This window comes from Ceratotherium simum, chromosome 8 (assembly GCF_057802395.1).
Source record: "Ceratotherium simum simum isolate JZ-2026a chromosome 8, ASM5780239v1, whole genome shotgun sequence".
Lineage (NCBI taxonomy): Eukaryota > Metazoa > Chordata > Mammalia > Perissodactyla > Rhinocerotidae > Ceratotherium > Ceratotherium simum.
The window spans coordinates 3,464,931-3,477,019 of record NC_141907.1 but is presented as its reverse complement, the minus strand read 5'-3'; the positions used below and the strand labels follow the sequence as shown (position 1 = coordinate 3,477,019).

The window sequence follows — 12,089 nt, the reverse complement described above, 5'->3', positions numbered from 1 at the left end:
TGTCCCAGCTATCCCCCTGCACCCCTGCGGGTGCAGGGGGGGATACCAGGGGCTGCAGAGCTGCCTGCTCTTCCTGGAAAGTCAAGAAGGCCTTGACACTTCTGTTCTGGTTTCAGGCAAGGTCCGATCTTGGATGTGAAAGCAGATCAGCAGGAGGGCCGGGGAGAGAGGAAGCTGCTGCATTTGGCGGATGGAGGCTGCGCCTGGGGCCGTGGAGGGATGACGAGGACGTTGGGATGGAGCCGGAAGGACTGAGTTTGATTCCCAGCACGCTGATTTCTAGTTACATGGCCCTGGAAAAGACACTTGCCTCATCTGAGTCTTCCTTTCTTCAACCATAAAGTGGGAATCGCAACTGAGGCCGACATTTCTCTGAGTGCTCACTGTGGTGTGCCTGGCACTGTTCTAAGCCCTTTATGCATATTCGTGAGTTTAATCCTAACAGCAGCCACAGGAGGCAGGTGCTATTGCTGGCTATTAATATCCCCGTCATACAGATGAGCAGAGGAGGCCCAGGAGGTTGAGTGACTTGCCCAAGGCCACGTGGCTGGGGTGAGGTGGCCAGTGCAGGTTGTCCATCCTCATGCTTCCTCCAGCCACCTGCCCTCTCTCCAGTCCTTACAGCACTGGCACCAGGGAGACCCCCACAAGGGTGAGCCCCCTCCCCACCAGCCACACTTTGTTCTTCAGAAAGGGGTAGGCTGTCAGAGTCTCCTAGTGAGGGTGGGTGGGTGGGAGTGGGGAAAGGTGGGGTGAGGGTCTGCCTTCTGGCTCCATTCATGTCTGGTTGCCACTGCAGAGAAGATGCCAGAAAAGCTTCCTGGAGCCAGCAACTTCCAAATGCCTTCCCTGCTCCTTGTCCTGCCAACTGGCCACTGAAGGGATTGGAAGATTCCCACGGGGTGACTAGGTTCAGAAGCCAAGAGGGGTCAGCGGAGGTGGGGAGAGAGACAGACTCCCCTTCCCAAGGGCAGCAAGAGCCACCTGGAAGGGCAGAGCTCAGCTCCAAAGGTGTGTCCACACTGCAGCCCCGCTGGGAGCTGCTTCTCCCACCTTCTCCGGCTCTCCTTCCCTCTCCCTCTGCTTTCCTGTCCGGGCTCCCGCCTTCCGCCCACTTCCTCTGTTCCTCTTTACCTTTCCTTCCTCGTCTCCCTCCTCCCCTCCTTCCTCCTCCAACCCCTTTCCTCTTCTTGCAGCCGTTCTTGGTGCACAAACTTGGATGAGTCCCTGGCCCTGAGCTGGGGATTGGGGAAGGGGAGTGTGACCCAGCCGGCGCGAGCTTTGTCTCTCTAGCTCCCTCCTTGTCGCTCCCTCTGCCACCCCGCACAGCTCCCTGCCCCCTCAGTCTCCCTGCTCTCTGCCCCCCACAAACCGCCGGGTCACTCGGCAGTTTGGTACCAGTGCAGAGGCGCGCTGGGCGTGTGGTGAAGGGTGACGCATCCGAGGAGGAGCGGACCCGGGGGCTAGCATCTCCACTGCGCATGAGTCACCGCTGGAGGCTCCGGCGGAGAAGCTGTGACCATTGTAAGGACCGACCAGGTCCGGAGTAGAAGGTGCGGAGCTCCCTCCCGCAACTCCATGAGGAGGGAAGGAAAGACAAGGCGACAGCAAAGAGACCTCTGTGCCCGCCACACCCCTCGCCCTGACGCCTACCTTTAGCCGCGGGACGGCGTCGCGGGGTAGCAGTGCGCCCAGCGCGGGGACGGCGAGCGCGTTCAGCACCCTGGACAGCGCCGCGGGCGGTGACAAGTGCGGCGGCGTCTGCGATCCGCCCGCCCCGGGCCGCTCCCGGCTCCGCAGCGCAGCGCGCTTGGACAGGGCACCCAGGACCCGGTGCTTGCCGCCGCTTTCCGAGTGCCGTTCCGGACCCTGCCCGCCGCCTCTGGATCTCCGGGACTCCGCGGGCGGGCCGGCTCCCCGCCGCGCTCCCCTCCCGCGCCGGGAGATGAGCCATGAGCGCGGCCCCCGCTGCCGCCGGCCCGCGGGGCGCCTGGCGAGCTGCTAGCGCCCTGGGCCCGGGAGAGGCGCTGCTGGCGGGGCTGCCGGCGCTGGCGCAGGCCGTGTCGCTGCTGTCCAACGCGCTGGTGCTGCTCTGCTGCGCCTATAGCGCTGAGCTGCGCGCGCGCCCCGGGCGTCTTCCTGGTGAACCTGTCGCTGGGCCACCTGCTGCTGGCGGCGCTCGAGATGCCGTTCACGCTACTCAGCGTGCTGCGCAGGCGGCCGCTGTCGGGGCCAGGCGCATGCCAGGTCGTTGGTTTCCTGGACACCTTCCTGGCGTCCAACGCGGTGCGGAGCGTGGCGGCACTGGGCGCGAACCAGTGGCTGGCGGTGGGTTTCCCGCTGCTCCACGCCCGGCGTCTGCGACTGCGCGACGCCCGCCTGCTGCTGGCCTACGCGTGGAGACAGTCGTTGGACTTCGCGTTTGCTGCGTTCGTCTGCTCGAGGCTCGACTACAGCGGCGCCTTGGCGTCCTACTCGCTGCGCCTGCAGTCCTCGCCGCCTTCCCCGCCGCGCTCCACGCCGCGGGCTTCTCGCTGCCGCTCGCCGCGCTCAGCCTCCCCTCCGTCGAGGTGCTGCGGGTGGCGTGCGGCCACTGCCGGCGCATAGACGCATCACCATGCAAGCGCCGGAGCAGATGGTAGACTTGCACCCCAGGTAGCCGGCCCGTGTGCCCCAACCCTGAGGGCCTCACCAGAGCTCCTGCCCCCTGCTCAGCAGTTGGCTCAAGGAGCCTGCGGGCACTGTCACCTGCTGCAGGCATTCACATGCTTGTGGGGCTTCCTGTGCACATGCCAACAGGGTTTCCATATTGGCTTCTTTGCACACTCTGTGTGTCTGCACACCGAAGGGCCAGATGCTTCTCAGCGTCTGTCTCTGCCGTGTAGAATATGTGCCCACAGCACACAGGGAGCTTTTGCAGGGGCTGTGAGGTGTGTGCCACGGCCCTGCTGTGGGGTCAGTCACACTCCCCTCCTGGGGCAGGTGGGTGTGGATCTGAACACTCCTCTCCGTTTCTGCCCCGCCGGCTGGGTGCCCTTGCCTGGCCTGGGGTCTCAGGTCTTGGGAGGGTCTGCCGGGTCCTGTCTGCTCACCACCTGGCCTGCATTTGCCCATTGCATCTTCCGCTGCTATCATCGCTCGCCTTGTCCTTCTCTCCCCTGTGTGCAGAGCTCCCCATACTCTCCTGCCCCAGGACGGCAGGCCCTGGTGGCTTCTCCCTCACTGAGGACCCAGCGTGCTCTCCTTCAGCAGGTCTGACTTAGTTCCCTCTGCACAGAGGGGAAGGAAGAGTGGGGGGGGTGGTTAGAGAGGGAAGGGGAAGAGAGTGGTCCCCTCCTCCCTGCCCTCCATGCCTCTTTTATTTCACCTTTACAGAAGAAATCCACCTCTTCCCCCTGTTCCTTCTCTCTCTTGTCCTGTCCCGCTCTATTCCTTGGGCTCTCCAGCCTGGACGTCCCCTGTGAACCTGCCCTGTCTGGCTCTCGGATCTGGGCTGTGGCTCTGCCCCCGGTCCCCGGGCGCCCTGAGGGCCATCCTCTCCTCTCTCCCTGCAGCGGGTGGCAGCCCTGCCTCCCTGAGCAGAAGCGGTGCCGCCAGCGGGCTGCCAGGAAGATCAGCCTCTTCATTGGGTCCTCCGTCATCTGCTTTGCCCCACGTGTTGTGACCCGCTGGGTCCTGGTTGTCAGGCGCCTGTCCTGGGAGCCGCTGGGGAGTGGGTTTGACCTCAGTCAGGCAGGCCTCTGATGTCTTCCGGCTGGGCACCTGGAGGGAAGTTGACACCCACAGGGCTCCTCCTCTACAGCTGAGGCACCAGGGCATCCCCTCTGCTCTTGTCCAGGGCCCTGGGACAGAGCTATCACAGCCCCACATCCCATGCCATAAATGAGGAGACTGCCCCTGTCCAGGGAGACTGAGGCCAGGGCACAGGTAGGTGTGGGGTCTGTCTGCTTCTTTCCAACCTTGGGAAGCTTTCAAGATCAGTTAGGAGACTGGGACCAACCCAGCCCTCAGACTCAGCATCCCCTGGGCATGGATTCCAGGATCCAGGGTGGAGGCCCAGGCCAGGGCCTCAGGACTGTCACAGCTGAGTGAGTGGTCTCTTTGCTCCTCTTGCCATCCCTCTCCCTGGAGACCCTGGCCTGGAGCTCGCAGGAGACTGAGGAAAACCTTGTGTAAAGGGCCCCTGGGTACCACTGTCACATACTGTGATGAGGGCAGTGTGGTCTGTGTTCCTGCCTGCAGGGTTCCTGGGATTCTCATTCCACAGCCAGGGCCCTGAGTGGTCCCTGCTCCCCCCTGTCTTGAGCTGCAGCAGAAGGACGCCCTGACAGAAGTGGCTCCCAGGAGGAGCTGATGGTCCTCAGCCTCCTGGGGCTGGGTCAACTATGTCCTGGGCCTCCCCACCAAGGGAGAGAGCAGGCAGGGGGCATGGCGCCAGGCTCCTGGGTTTGATCATCCAAAGTTCCCCTGGGGCTCCAGAATGCCCTGCGAGGTCCACTTGTCTGTTCAGGCTGCCTGTCTGCCTCCTCAGGCCATTGGTTTGTTAGGTGTTGTTGGGAGGGGGTTTCTCACAAGCCAGGGGTGGGGGGTCCTGGAGCTTCTGGGCCGAGGGGAGCGGGCTTCTCCTCCCTGTCAGCTCCCCTTACCCTGAGAGCTCTTCGGAGTCAGTGCTCAGGACACGAGTCACGTGGCTCTTGGCCACCTATCCCACTGGGCTCAGGGACACGAGTGGGTTTCTTGTGGGTCACGGGCACCGTGCTTCCTCACTCGAAACTGGCAAAGGCCTCAAGTTCTTAGGAAACTGCATGGGCGCAATTGTGGACAGAGGAAACTGTGGCGTTCTCCTGTGAACCAGACATTTATCTGATCCGGGTGTCAGGTATGTGCACACGTGTGTCTGTGTGAGCACTCGTGTGCATGTGCTTATGTGTACACACATAACTGTGTGAGTGTGCATGTGTACACATGTGAGTGTGTACACGTGACTGTGTGAGTGTGCGTACACGTGTGTGTGTGTGTGTGTGTGGTGGGTGCTGGAGTTCCCAGAGTGCTTGCATGTGGACCCAGCTTGAGCATTTTCTCCTGAGATGATAAATGCATAATGAGGGAGCCTGGCTTACTCAGCCACCATGCTATGTTGGTGGCTGGGTCTTACTTTTATTTTTATGCATGTGTGCAAGGGCCCGAGTGTGTGTGTGAGCGTGCATGTCTGTATGAGTGCACACGTGTGTGCAGGAGGAAGAACCCAGAACAGCCGCGGTGCCTACATGTGCAGCCTCATTTCCACCATGCCAACTCCAAGACCCAGGCAGCTCCCGCTGTCTTCTCTGTGACCTACCGCCCCCAGCCCCGTAGGGAAAATGTGGACAGAATAGAGCTGCTCTGGTTGTCATGAGGCTTGAGAGGTGATGTATCTTTCCCTCACTCACTCACCGCCGGCCAAGCACCTCCTGTGGGCCCAGCTCTGCGCCTGGTCCCCATGAGCACTGCAGGATGGGCTCTTGGTCCTGATGCAGGAGACGCAGATCGATGAGCGCAGGCAAGTGTCTGCAGACAGGGAGGGCATCGAGGGACTGAGTTTGGGAGCAGCATCCTGGCCCTGTGTCCACCTGCACCCCGCCCCCCAGACTGCTGAGTCCTGGAGGAGAGCTCTACGTCCTGGCCCTTCTTGTCCGCCTGCCGCACACCGCTGATTGAATAAATAAAACCCCAGGGTGACAACCAAGAAACAGAGCAGAAAAATCGCGGTGTCCCCAGCCCCTTTACCTTCTTCACCCTCACCACTGGCTCAAGGTGACTATGCCGTTTCTAACCACATTAAATTCATCTTCAAAGTGTCCACAGAAGAACCTAAGAATGATTCCAAGTTCTGAAAACAATTCCCAGGAGAAGATCCCAGCTCTAAACCATTTTCAGCAATGGCGGAATAGCGGGAATAAGTGCACAGCCCCCCAAGGGGTGAGAGACTCCGGACAGGAGTGCACACCGGTGGACGCATGAATTCTTGTGGGTTAGACTGCCAGCCACCTTAGAACCTCATCCACACTCACAGCTCTGAGGTTCTGATTCAGTTCCCACTTATGATGTGGGAGGCGCCCACAGGCAGCTCTCCGAACACAAACCCTCCTGTGCTGCTCTCAGACCTGTCCCTCGGCGCCCCTCCCTGGAGGCACGTGCCTGAGGCTCGGAGCTGGCACAGAGTCCCTCAGCTAGCAAATGTGTGGGCTCCCACTTGTACTCATCTGTGGTTCTAGAACTAGAACCTTCCGAACCTCTAGAGCACAGGTGTGTGTGCCTGAGTGTGGTCACCACTGCTGAGCTGAACTACCTGCTCAACTCCCCACGGGCTGGTGGAGCTCGTGCCCTCTGTCACCATCAATGCTCCCTGGGGCGTCCTGAGCAAGTGCCTGAGCTACAGTGAGGTGGCGGCCAACCCCTTTCTGTACTCTGTGCTCCGCCAGCAGTGTCCCCAGGTCCGGGCCGGCATAGCCAACCGGCTGCCGAGGAGACACCCACACCCAGCATCTGCCCACAGAGCTCACAGACACGGAGAATGACTTCTGCCTGCAGCGGACACACTGAGGGCTGGCCGGGCCTCCTTGGAGCCCAGCGGACCGGGCACTGGTCTTGCCACATAAATGCCCCTTGGGACCCCCAAAATGGCAGCTTGGCTTTGGGCAGAGGTTGTGGGGGCAGCAGTTGTGGGGCAGAGGAGATGGCACAGGCTGTGGGTTGTTTCTTCTCCGGGCTCGGCCACGTGGTTGCTAGGTGTGCTGAGGGCAGTGGCTTTCCCTCTCTGAGCCTCAGTTTCCCCGCCTCTTTTCTGGGAGTGTTGTGATGCTTTACGACGGTGGTGGGAAGGTACCCTGTGCAGTGCCCGGGACACAGCGGGTCTCCTGTGACAGCTGCTGTATGGTAGGGTGACCAGGCTTACTCGGGGTCTGTCGGGATGGCCCAGGTTAACGCCTGTTGCCCCAGCCTAGTGATTAATATCGCCCCCCTTCACTCTCGGCATCGTCCAGGTTTGGAAGGTAAGTTCTATGGAGAGTCTGGTTTGGGGCTCCTGGATCTCAGGTCTGACAACCTGTGGCCAGGGCTGGGCGCCCCAGAGCAGGCCGGCGCCGGCCCCCAGAGAAGTGCCCGTCTCTGAGGAACCTTGCAGTCCGCTCCTTCTGCTCCTCTGCTCGCTGCGATGCGCGTGCGCTGGGCTCACCGGCCGGCCTGCGTCCTGTCTAGTTTACCAGGAGGGACCAGAACTCTGACTGGGGAAGACGTGAAGAATGTCCGTGTGCTCAGAGCCTTTTCTGACAGAGACGTAAAAGCACATGGACCCTGTCCCTTTCTCCCAAGGCCTCCTTTGTCCTCTTGATCACCATCATCATATGGTCAAGACGGTCACAGCAGCAGGCAGAGTCCAGGTGTCCAGGGGACAGTGGTCAGGAGGGTGGGGCTCCCTCCCCAGCTGCAGCCACTCTGCTCAGCCCCGGGGGAGCCGGGGGGGGGGCTTGCCTTGAGTTGCAGCATCGTTTTCATTCTAGTGGTCGAGGGGGCCACTCCTGGGTGTGGCCACCCACTGTCATTGTCACCAAATGGACCCAGGGGACAACGTCTGGGAACTGAGTGCTCGTCTGTCCTCTTTGCAGTCCAGGAAGAGGCTGATGCTCAGCGTGTAAGCAGGCCCTCGGGAGAGGCGTGCTGTGTGAAGGAGCAAGCGAGTGAATGAATGAATGAGTGGACACACTTCTCACTTCAGTGGTTCATTTCTGCTGTCTTCCCTCTCCAGGCCCCAGGCCGTCCCCTGCAGAACCAGGGGTGGGCTGCAGGATCAGGCCCCACCACTGGCAGGACGGACTCTCCGACAGGCCTCGCCCATGGGATCCTGCAGAGCCCGCAGCACTGGCCCCACCCCAGGTCCAGGGCAGGCTGGTCCTGAGTCCTTTCCTTCCGGACACACACAGCAGTCCACTCCTCTTGGCCATCCAGGCTTTAGTGACAGTTAGCCTGGTGGAGCCAGCGTGACAAATTCTTTTCCAAATAACTGAGTGTGGTTTGGCTGCTTTTGGCTGATTCTCTAACATCTCCCCGCAGCGGGATATATGTAAGTGCTTGTAAATTATAAGGTGCAATTCAAAGAAAACAAATTATTTTTAGGAATAATAACTGTAGATATATGGTCAGGAAGCAGTTAAAAAGAACCCCCCTGGGCAGTTCAGTGAAGGCCCTCAGTCCAGCCCTGGGCTGTGGGTGCAGGCGTGAGGGGGGTTTATGGGCGTCATCCCCCTGGTTCACAGGACGCATGTGGACCCAGAGGCCCGGCGGCCCCCTGGGTACTCCAGTGCTTGCAGAGGAGAGCTGGGTCTCTAACTGCAGAGCCTGGCTGGGACCCTGCAGGCTGCACCCTCCCTCCTTCCTGGGAGCCGCTGGGGCTGGGGGCGGCACACCAGCCAGCAGGGCTGGGCCTCAGGTTACCACAGCCTTGCCGTGTTAAAGGACGGTCTTACAGCCTTAAATCCATCCGAGGAAATACGCGTACCCTGTCCTGTGGAAAATGCCACGGTTGGAAAGAGACAACACTTGGTAGCGGTGGTGACAGTTCCTCTCCTATTTTGCCTTCCCCGAAGCCCCCACAGAATTTTCTAGAAGACCAGTGAGACATAGGCGCCTCCCAGGGGAGTGCCATTAGTTGCAGCCATGCCGGGCATTCTAGAACATTCTCTCCATCAGCTGATGTGGCTTACTCACTGTGCTGTTTTTCGTCTTGGGCTTGTGGTCTTTTTTTAATTTGAAAGATACTTTTCATGTGCACTTAAACGTATTGCAAAACGGTGTCATGTCCCAAGAACTTTGTGAACCAAGAAACATTTTACTCAAAGAGTCTCTCGTTTCTCTGCAAAAGGGAAAAATTCAGCCTTTGTATTAGCCGGAAGCTAACTGTCTGATTACCAGGAAAGCGGATCCCCTGCTGGGCTTCCTAGATGACCGGGATTAGACCCTGCACCACGTGTGCCGTGGGCGGGGGGCGGCGCTCAGTTCTCCCGCAAACCTCGTGCTTTCCCAGGGCATGAGCCAGGGGCACCCAGCACCGTGTGTGCTCTTTCGGGAAGGATCCTTAGCTCCCATCTGATTCTCAGAGGGCCCGGAGACCCCACAGGGCAGGAACCACTCGCCGCTGCACAGGGCGTGGCTGCTGGCTTTCTCACTGGCAATTCCAGGCAAGGGCTGTGTGTGCTGAGAATGTCTCTCCAGGGCCCAGCAGGGGCGGCACCGAGCCTGTGGTTGGGGAGCCCTCATGGATGAATTAACTACGGTAAGTTCAATGAGTTCAGCGCTGATCCAGAGGAAGCATGGAGGGGGTCTCCTGATGGTGGGGGCTTGAGGGTGGCTCCCAGAGGCCTTGATGCTTCAGCCAGGCACCGAAGGAGGGGTGCCCAGGAAGTCATCTCCCGGCTGGGGAGTGGACTCCCAACCACCCCACCCCATCATCTCGAACCCCTTGCTGAGGTTAGTCAGTGGCTGAGGGTCCACTGCCTGGAGAAGTGACCCATATGGTATGGCAGAGTCTGTCCTCTTCCCACGACTAGCAGCTTGTCCACAAGCAGCCACCTGGGCTCATGCGCCCGGCCCTGGGCATCCGAGTTCTTGCAGCTTCCGCCTCCAGGTGCATCTGCTGGGTCATCTGGCCCCGTCCTGACAGCGTAGGTCTGGCTGCGTGCTGCCCATCCCCCCTTGACCCATTATCTGGCAGGCTGGCTGGACGGGGCCAGGACTGGGGAGATGGGGGGACTTTCACATCTCCTGGTCCCTGGGAAAGGCTAACCCAGCCCGAGACCTGCCCTGACAAACCACTTGGTGGGTCAGGCTCTCCCGGCTGACGAGCAGTGGGGGAGAGGTTGTCCTTTCCAACTTCGCTGGGGAGGAAAGACGCCGGTCCCAGAGGGGATTAGCACATTCTTCTCACTGGGTCTTTAAAAATAACAGTAGCTAGCATTGACCTTTAAAAAATTTTTTCTTTAATTGAGGAAACATTGGTTTATAACATTATATAAATTTCAGATACACAACATATTTTGGCTTCTGAATAGACTACAGCATGTTCAGCCCCAAAAGTCTAATTACCATCCGTCATTGTGCACTTGTACCCCTTTACCCCTTTTACCCTCCCCCCACCCCCTTCTGCTCTGGTAACCACCAATCTATTCTCCATATCCATGTGTTTGTTTGTTTATCTTCCACATATGAGTGAAATCATACAGTATTTGGCTTTCTCCGTCTGACTTATTTCACTTAGCATAATGCCCTCAAGTTCCATCCATATTGTCACAAATGGCAAGATTTCATCCTTTTTTATGGCTGAGTAGTATTCCATTGTGTATGTCTACCACATCTTCTTTATCCATTCATCTGTCCATGGACACTTAGGTTGTTTCTAAGTCTTGGCTGTTGTGCATAATGCTGCAATGAACATGGAGGTGCATATACCTTTTGAATTAGTAACACTGACCCTTTTGTATCAAATCTAAAATGCCACTGGTTTAAAGCTGTGTCATCATTTTACATACAACTCAGAAAGAAAAACAAAGCTGATAAGAGGGCTGTAATAGGAGACGCCTGTGTAAAGTTGGACACCTGAGGGCTGCAGGCTCAGAGTCCATGGGAACCAAACCTGCCCGCAGGAGGGGACAGCAAGGAGACTCTCCTGTCTCCATCCCAGCACCCAAGGAGGAACGTGCACCCCTAGCTGGTCCTCAGACAGCGTGGGGTCTGCATTTGCTCTCCCAGTGTGGGCCAGAAACCTCAGATGGGAAGTCAGAGGAAAGTGCTCCAGGAGACTGGCCAGAGTAAGCCCAGGGGCTTCTGGAAGGACGAGGCTGCAGCCCAGGTGGACAGTGGGCAGCGTGGAGCATCAGATGCCCTGGCCCCTGGAGGTGCTAAAATGGGCATTGGAGTTGATGAGGTGGAGGGAGCGGCTCCTTCTCTGAGCCAGAGGTGGACGGAAGCCCTTTCCCTCTGTCTACGCCACAGTAGATACTGTCACTGTCACCCCAGCCTCAGGGTTAAGCGGCTTGTCCAAAGTCTTAGGACTGAGTGGCATCTGGCTCCCTGCCACCCAGGACAGTTGGTAAGGAAGCCCATAAGGGCACACGGCTCCTAAAGACCGTCTGGGCCAATGGCCCGGCAGGGGAGGGACCCAGCCCAGGCAACACTGCTGGGCTGTGGACCCCGGTGTCTGGCCCGCACTGTCCCCAGGGCTCAGGGCAGGAGCACAGTGATGTGCACACTGGCTGGACTGCAGCTGGGAGCTTTGAGGAGTGGTTGGCAGGCAGATGTGTGCACATCTGGACAGCAGAGTCTGCACATGTCCAGCTCCATAGAGGGTGCTTCAAAGGCATTAGCTGAACCCCAAAGCAGTCCTGACCCTGGGAGGACAGAGGGGCTCTGGGCAGACAGCGAACTGGGGGCTCCAGGGCCCACTTTTCCCTTCCCTTGCAGCTGAGGGTCCTGGGCCTTCCTCTGTCCAAGTCTCTTGGCTGGATGGCTCCAGGTGAGGCAGGCACGGGCCAGGGGGAAGGGAGGCGAGGGGGGAGGGGCCCTCCCACTCCCCCAGGTGCAGACAGGCCACGGTGGGGACAGGGGTGTCTTCACTGGGTTCTCCTGCCCCTCCACATTGCTTTGCCCCCTCATCTGTGGGGGAGGGGGGACAGAGGGGGAGACTCCCCCAGTGAGCCTTGTGTCACCACCGGGACGTGAACTGTCTATTCAAAGGCCCGCCACATTTCACTGAGACCCCTGGCGCCAGGCTCCCCGCTGGGAGCAAACTAGGAGGGGCTTCTCCCCAGGGTGGAGCGGGAGAGTAGGCTCCAGTCTCCTGAGGACACGAAGGAGCCTCCTGCCCTTCCTGGTACCTGAACATTCCCCACAGAGCCTTCCGGTGCATCCGCACCCGGGCTGGGTGGGCAGGAGGGACGCTCCCTCACTCCCCTCGTGGGACCGAGGCCCAGAGCCGGTGACTTGACCTGGCTCACAGCCAGCTGGGGTCAGCGCAGGGGCCAGGACCCCTCCCCTGTCCAGTCCTGTCTGGGAATCAGGAG

General features: G+C 59.5%; 1 protein-coding gene across 1 annotated transcript; it reads left to right on the top strand.

Moving 5' to 3' along the window:
- Window positions 1-1,952: 1,952 nt before the first annotated feature.
- GPR78 (G protein-coupled receptor 78) lies at window positions 1,953-6,557 on the top strand. The gene is given in 6 exon segments (XM_004444056.1): window positions 1,953-2,119; window positions 2,121-2,488; window positions 2,491-2,607; window positions 2,610-2,655; window positions 3,555-3,678; window positions 6,357-6,557. Coding segments are annotated over 6 exon segments (1,023 nt in total).
- Window positions 6,558-12,089: the final 5,532 nt, after the last annotated feature.